General features: G+C 31.1%; 1 protein-coding gene and 1 long non-coding RNA gene across 2 annotated transcripts; both read right to left on the minus strand.

Annotated features, from left to right (window-relative positions):
* Positions 1-3,488: 3,488 nt before the first annotated feature.
* Positions 3,489-4,962, minus strand: LOC137817295 (protein argonaute 1-like). Its single transcript, XM_068620546.1, has 4 exons — positions 4,840-4,962; positions 4,561-4,632; positions 4,199-4,321; positions 3,489-4,118 (listed from the first exon to the last, which is right to left on the minus strand). Exons 1-4 carry the CDS (start codon positions 4,867-4,869, stop codon positions 3,864-3,866), a joined length of 480 nt encoding a protein of 159 aa, XP_068476647.1. The 5' UTR covers positions 4,870-4,962; the 3' UTR covers positions 3,489-3,863.
* Positions 4,963-5,492: 530 nt separating this feature from the next.
* LOC137817296 (uncharacterized) lies at positions 5,493-7,033 on the minus strand. The gene is made up of 3 exons (XR_011081950.1): positions 6,798-7,033; positions 6,526-6,705; positions 5,493-6,375 (listed from the first exon to the last, which is right to left on the minus strand). It is a non-coding gene; the product is annotated as an uncharacterized lncRNA (long non-coding RNA).
* Positions 7,034-7,277: the final 244 nt, after the last annotated feature.

The raw sequence follows: 7,277 nt of genomic DNA on the forward strand, positions 1-7,277 counted from the left end.
ATGAGGTAAAATAATGTGTTTAAACCTGTAGTAAATATATATGTATATATATTTATTAAATATGATAATAATGATTTGATTATTTAGAAAAATTTAAATAATTATTTATTATTATGGTTAGAGAAATTTGTAAATAAAATCAGTAGGGTTTATAGATTAATTAAAAAAAATAGCAACAATTTGAACAATAACATTATTTACATAATAGTGAAGAAATAATTTGAATAAAATAACATTATTATAATTAAAAAATTGTTCATTATTTTGTGGTTTAAAAAAATTGTAAAACAAGTAGGATTTAGATTAATTAAAAAATAAAAATATAGCAATATTTTAATAATAACATTATTTACACAATAGGGAAGAAATCATTTGTGAGACAAGTGTTACTTTCTTTGTCTTGATCTTTCTCTTTTAGTTTTTGTTGGATAAAAATGTTTACAAGAAGATGACACAATAGTTTTTGTTGGATAAAAATGTTTACAAGAAGATGACACAAGTGGACTTTTATCATCATTGTTTTTTATTTTGATTAAAAAAAAAAATTCTATTTATATATCGATTATACATACAAATCTAAATCACGTTACATATAAATATTTACCTACTTTCTTTATATATGAATTTATTTTCTTTATGTACATCAAAGTAATTATATAAGAATTTAATTCTTATGTAATTTTAACGTAATAAAAAAATAATTATATACAAATTATATTCGTATATAAAACATAATTAAAAAAAAATAAGTTTTTTTTTTTTTAGATATTCAATAAGTTTCATATCTTTCAAAATCTAGTGTGCATCATTCACCTCTAAACCTCTGCACCGCGTCCTCCCTCGGTTTCCTCAACCAACACTCCACCTTCGTCACCGTCCTCTCTTTCTATGCTCCCCCAACCTCCTCCCCTTCCCCTGCACCCTCATTTCCATCGACGCCTCTGGCTCTCTCTCCATATTCGATGTCAACAACTTCGTCCACCTCACCGCGCTCTCCGTCCACCGCAACTCCAACGCTTTTCCCATTGCAACTCCGCCATCAACGACCTCGCCCTGCACCCTCCAGCGAGTGCACCCTAACGCATATTCTAGTTTTGTGGATTGATAAGTTCCGCTTCAACTTTTTCCTCTTTTCAACTGCTTTATCTTCAAGTTTTCCATTTTCTGCTACCAACCACTCCTTTCTCTAAGATTCTTCTTCGCCACACTTGCTTCTTTTGTTATTTCAAAAACCTGGTTTGTTACTTTTTTATATTTTTTTTAATATGACTCTTTCTCTCTCTATTTCATCTCGATTCATTTTCTTGAGAATTCTGATGTTTTCTCTATTTTATGTTAAAACTTTTGGATTTATTTTATAAAAAAACTTTACTGTAAGAAGGGTCGAATGGAACTACCGGAGAATGGGAATGGAGAAGGATCAACAATCCTCCACGAAACAGAAGTTTCTGGAAAATGATAACCAGGATGATAGCAACGGCTAAGCATTAAACCTCTTCAATTTTGAAGTTGGGTCGGTAGCTTCCCTTTGCCTTGAGCTGTTGCTTTTGCTGTGGTGGTAACCAACTAACTAACTCTTTAACCCTTGTGTGTTTTGGTTTTGTTTCTCAGTCTTTGTTTGTTTGGGTTTTTAATTGCTGTAAGGGGATAATAGGTGTTTCTTTCAACTGGGTTTTCTGAATTGCTTCTGGAAAGTGTTATTTTGTGTGGATTTTATCTGGGATGGTTGTTTTCTTCCTACCGGTGAATTGTGATTAGGATAAAATGAAGATGAATTTTTTTTAGGTGATTTCGGTAATTCCTTGGAGTTTTTCTAAAAAGTGAAATGAAATGACTTATAAAAAGTTAAGTTGTACTATCCGAACACATCTTATCTATTTCTATACTTATTTTAAAATTTATTCATTTGTGTAAAATTGTATAAAATTTCCAAACTAAAATCCACTGAAACTTGGTTAAATTAATGAGTTAAAAGTTGAATTTGAATATAGTCCCAAACTTCAAAAAAAAACTGTCATTTCAGAGTAAACAACTTAAACTTAGTTTCGCTAAAATATCACTCTCTTACTCATAAATTCCACACAATTGATTTAATAAATGAATTCTTTAATTTATTTATGTAAAAAAATTAGAGAAATATAAAATATCATACAATAATCTCTGTTATTCAAAAGATAGTAGTCTTCCCACTGTTGAAAAATATCCTAATGCAAGAAAATATATATTTACCATTAAATTAGGTTCTCCTTTTTTATATTATATTCAACACCCTCACAACTATCATTATATACTTAAAATAAGCTTCGGTAAACTTTTATATAAGTCTTATAAAAGGAATATAAATATTTTTATGATATAAAATTAACTTACTCCTAAACTAAAAATTAATATAAAAAGTACAAATTAGTTTACACAAAATTAATTTTATTGGAAAAAGAATTCATGCGGAGAATTTTGTTCGAAAGTTTAATAGAAAAAGAAATCAGGATTTTCGTAGTTGATAGAAGAATACTTGTCTTAAATATTGTGGAAAAATCAGATTTAAAATTTTTCATATTTTTCGTGAAGAAAATGTGTGTGCTGATAAGTTGACTAATTCATGATTAATTATAGAAAACAATTGTATTAGTATAATAGACTTTCATCTATTCTATTCTTAGATTTTTTTTTTATGAATAAGTATAATTTACTTACGTATCGTTTTTGTTAATATATAAGTTTTAGTTTAGTCTCTCATATTTTTGTTGTATTTTTTTTAATAATATATTTTTTATGTGATGATAGATGATTGTTGTTACTTGAAGTGTCAGCCTAGCTAAGATGTGAAGTTAATAATAATTCCTAACATAAAAGTTTTTATAAAATAAAAAGTATCACTACAAAAAAAAGTGTATATTATGGCGGTTTTTTTTGTATAAAGTGACGTTTATAACCGTCACAATATACGCTTGTGTCGGTTTCCCACCCCGCCATAGAACTGGCCGCCACAAAGTTTAATGTGGCGGTTTTATGTTACCCGCCACTTTAAACATAGTGTAAGTAGTGGCGGTTTTTATATGTAACAAGTGTCAGTTATAACTGTCACAATTTATATTCATTGAAGAAGGTTTTGGCGCCATAATATACATAAGTAGTGTCAGTTATAACTGTCGCAATTTACATTCATTGAAAAAGATTCCGACGCCATTATATACGTAAGTAGTGGCATTTTTAACTGATGTAATTTTAATTCTGAATAAATAAAATATAACCACCACCTTTTTTATAATTTTTTTATACAATTATAAAATTTAACTGCCACCTTTTCATAATAAAATAAAATAATGTATAAAGTTATAATCATCTATTCATTTCATTGAAAATTAAAACACAAATAATAATATTCAAAAGTTTATATGTAATTGAAAATTAAAACACATAAAAAGCATCTCTAATCAAATTTAAAATTACAACACATAATTGTTCAAAAGTTCATACATCCCTAATCAATTTGCTTCGAGCACTTGATCCTATTACTTGATTCTATTATTTTATTAGGTGATGAAGAACCAGTCACTGTTCCTTTAACTGGATCTTACCATTGCTTGAAAAGATCCTGAATGAGTTCCTATCTATGAACTTGGGCTCAGACTAAACCAGCCTACTTTGTAATTTCAGGATAATCTTGAGAAGCCACAACCTGCAGTTTTAACACACCATTATTATTTAAATAGCTAAAGAAAATGTCAGTATTTCTCCCAGACACTTTTACATTAATTTTCAATGCAACATTTGCAAGGTATTGCTTGCTCATTTTAAACACATGCTTAATCCAACAACATTGTGAAACTAGTCCAAGATTTGTCTCACATATACATTTGAGGTCACCTACACAAAAAATAATACAAAATTAAGATATTTTCACATACGTGTGCATGAAAAAAAAAACAGTTACAACTATCACAGTCAATGCACCAACCATAAAGAGATCCATTATTGTTAGGCAAAATAAGAATGAGCAAATCAGGCTCCTTTCCCTGAAACTTATTCTTTGCATCATGATAACGGGTTTTCAGATCTTTCTCCACTTGATCAGGGCGAGCACTAACCAGTGGGACAATTGGCTCGGGATTAAATGTCTGAGCACATGAAACAAATGAGTCAAGCAATCAAGCAAGCTGCATGCAAAACAAATTGATTAAAGAGGATGTATACAAACCATGCCAGATATATAGCACATCTGAGCAAGTTCATAGCAAAAGCCACGGGAAACACTATCTTGAACACTCTTTGAAAAATTTATGCAGAACCAGTTATTAACAGTACCCCCATTCTCCATTTTCTGAAAGAAATAAAAAATTATTATTCATAAAAAAAAAGTTAAGAAATAATCTAATTGCAAAAAACAAGCCAGACATCCTAATAAAGTCATTCAAAAGACAAACACCTTGTAACCATGCATGTATTAGAATTTCACTCAAACTTAAAAACTAATTAACCTAATACGGCTCACATCTTTAAACCATTAAAGATAAAAAAAACACACATTTTATATTATTATCATATAATATACACAAGTACCTTGTTCATCATGTTCCATTGCCCAACTTGAGGAAGACAATCCTTCTCTCTACCCGTGTCATGATACTTGAGCTGAAAGAAACATAAAATCAATGGTATTATGAATAATTTATATTCATCTCTTTCTCAAAGGAGTATACATGATAAAATAAGAGAGGATAAGGTGCAGAGGGGAATAATTTACTCTAAACTAAAACTATACTAAAATTAAAGTTGCTTCTAGATATTGTTGATGAAGAACTAACCAGTTTCCAACTACAATGCTCTCTACAGACTTACTAAGAAAGATGGATAATGAGATTTTGTCATGTTTCTCGAGGGCCATCAAATGATTGTGTCTTTCTCAAATTCCAATGGAGGCCTTCATGAATGTTGCGCAAGAAGTCATTAGTGGAATCATCCAAACAAATTATTTCTAGTATAAATCACCGGTAATGTAATTGCTGGAAATATGAAGTTTAATAATAATAATAATAATAATAATAATAATAATAATAATATAAATACAGTGTATTATTTCTAGTCTTTAATATTTATGGTAGTTTAGACTATTTTTTTACATCCTTTTCAGTAAAGTTTAATTTTAATTTTTAAATTAAAATAGAAAAACATTTTAAGGAACTAAAACAAAAAACTAAAAAGAAAATTTTATAAAGATCAAAAACAATTTTTTAATAAAACCTAAAACCAAAATTCTGCTAATCATATGATAAAAAATATATTTAATTAACGTACAGGTATTTCAACGCTTCTATTCGGCATCCAACTAATCTCTCTTAGTGGATTACCCATTTGGAGCAGATGAAGTTTATGCTGAAGCTAAAATCGAAGTCCAAACTTTCATTAAGGAATCCAATTGTGTTAACAGTGAAAGCTTGATCTGTTTGAAAATTGTTTACTGTTTTATATTTTCAGAGAAGGGAATTTGAAACGGGTGAAGTGCATTATAGAGAATCTGAAGGTAAAAGATACAATACCTCAAGCCATCTAGGAAAGCCAAAGCCACCTCTTGGACTATATTCAGGTGCATGTCCATCATTCTTGACTATTGAGATGCCTTGACAATTAATTTTATATATAGCCTTATCTTCTGTACTTCTGTTAGTAATAAGCAAGAACGAAGTGTCCATGTTCTGGAGGTTTTGGGCTGAGAGTGGCTTCTGGAACATAACATAAATCTTCAAGAACAGATCTTATTTTCTCATTTGATTTCATAATCACCCCAAACTCCTTTCTCCTTATTGATCTATCAATATGAGAAATTTTTACATTGAATTTACACTGGACAGATTTGTGATCACTATCAGTCACATCCATGCAAGCATCATACCTGTCAAAGGGTTTCAATGATGACAAACTGTACCAACAAGAAAAACAGAAAATAGAAAAGCAATAGTGGTGATCAAGTAACATGCTGCAAAATTGATGACAGAACAGGGCAATCTAAATTGCACTCATAATGAACTTACAGCAATGATAGCCAGTTTGCTATGTGATAGTGACTTCAAGATTCAACTAGTCTTACAGACATTCAACTAAATGTCAAAATTCAAGATGGCATGTAATATTCTAAATAGACAAACAGGAAAACATGATTACTTTACTCACCTGATCAATGAAACCCTTAATAACATGTTTGAAACTCTCAATAGAAGTTTTCTCAAAGACCTTCTTTAGGTTTTTAAGTGGAGTTGTCGCTAGCTCAGGAAATGATATATGATAGCTCCATTGTGCAAAGTGCTCTGAAAGGGGTTCACAGGCGGATAAGATACACTCTTCTTGGAAGCCACGTGATTTTAACCAATGCTTTGGAAGCTGCAGTAATTTTAAACTGTCAACTATAATGATCAAGTAAATGGTCCATATATGTCTACGAAAGAGGCCGAATGATATTAGATATGTATAATTGTTTAAACCAAAGAAATTATTGTGTTGGGGGCGAGGGTGGTGTCAAATTCATCTAACCTTTACGGTACACATTGGTTGCAAGACTTTGCTAGGTTCCCACTGTCCTTGGCAATTTTGTATTCTAAAACATCCAGCACCAATGATGTAACAGGGATGAAAACCCCACTAGAACTAGAAAGATTATTAAGCCATCGGATAATTAGGCCCAGGAAACAGGAGAGCAACTCCATTTATAATCTGTACAATCATATACAACAATGGCAAATATCATAGTCATGCACGCTAGCTAATATTAAAGTAACCCACATATCAATGCAATTTAAGAATACCTTAAGAAGATTGCGCAGTATTCTGCCGATTAATTGCTTCCAAATGTGCAACCATGTTACAATTCACAAAGCACATTATCCTGTCATACATTCTGATTCTCAAACCCATTCCTCCCTAATTGATCAACATTTATCATGTAACAAGTATTTGACAAATTAAAACAATAGATTTCACAAATTAGGAATAATCCGGTAGTAGATTTTGAACCTGAACAAAAGATGGTGGAGGAGGTGACTATGGCAGACAGTGGCGGACGATGGCAGATAGTGGCAGACGATGGCGGACAATCGCGAACCGTGTAACGTGTGAACATGAGAGTAAAGAGAGCTAGGGTTCATAGACAGCGATGCGAGAGTGAACGCGAGTGAAGAGAGCTTGCGTTTCGTGAGTGTGTACTGAAGAGAGCTAGGGTTTTGCAGAGAGAAAGAGAGAGGGGAAAAATGGTAGGATTTCGTGAGAGAGAGGGAATGAAAAGTGTG

The sequence above is a fragment of the Phaseolus vulgaris genome, unplaced genomic scaffold, assembly GCF_000499845.2.
Source record: "Phaseolus vulgaris cultivar G19833 unplaced genomic scaffold, P. vulgaris v2.0 scaffold_29, whole genome shotgun sequence".
NCBI classification, from domain to species: domain Eukaryota; kingdom Viridiplantae; phylum Streptophyta; class Magnoliopsida; order Fabales; family Fabaceae; genus Phaseolus; species Phaseolus vulgaris.

What these genes read in the sequence shown, in the direction of transcription:
- LOC137817295 (XM_068620546.1), bottom strand. Translation starts at nt 4,869, where the DNA reads ATGACAAAATCTCATTATCCATCTTTCTTA. An exon ending in CTCATTATCCATCTTTCTTA is followed by an intron (nt 4,633 to 4,839) that starts GTAAGTCTGTAG and finishes TGTTTCTTTCAG; the next exon opens with CTCAAGTATCATGACACGGG. An exon ending in TGTGCTATATATCTGGCATG is followed by an intron (nt 4,119 to 4,198) that starts GTTTGTATACAT and finishes TCATGTGCTCAG; the next exon opens with ACATTTAATCCCGAGCCAAT.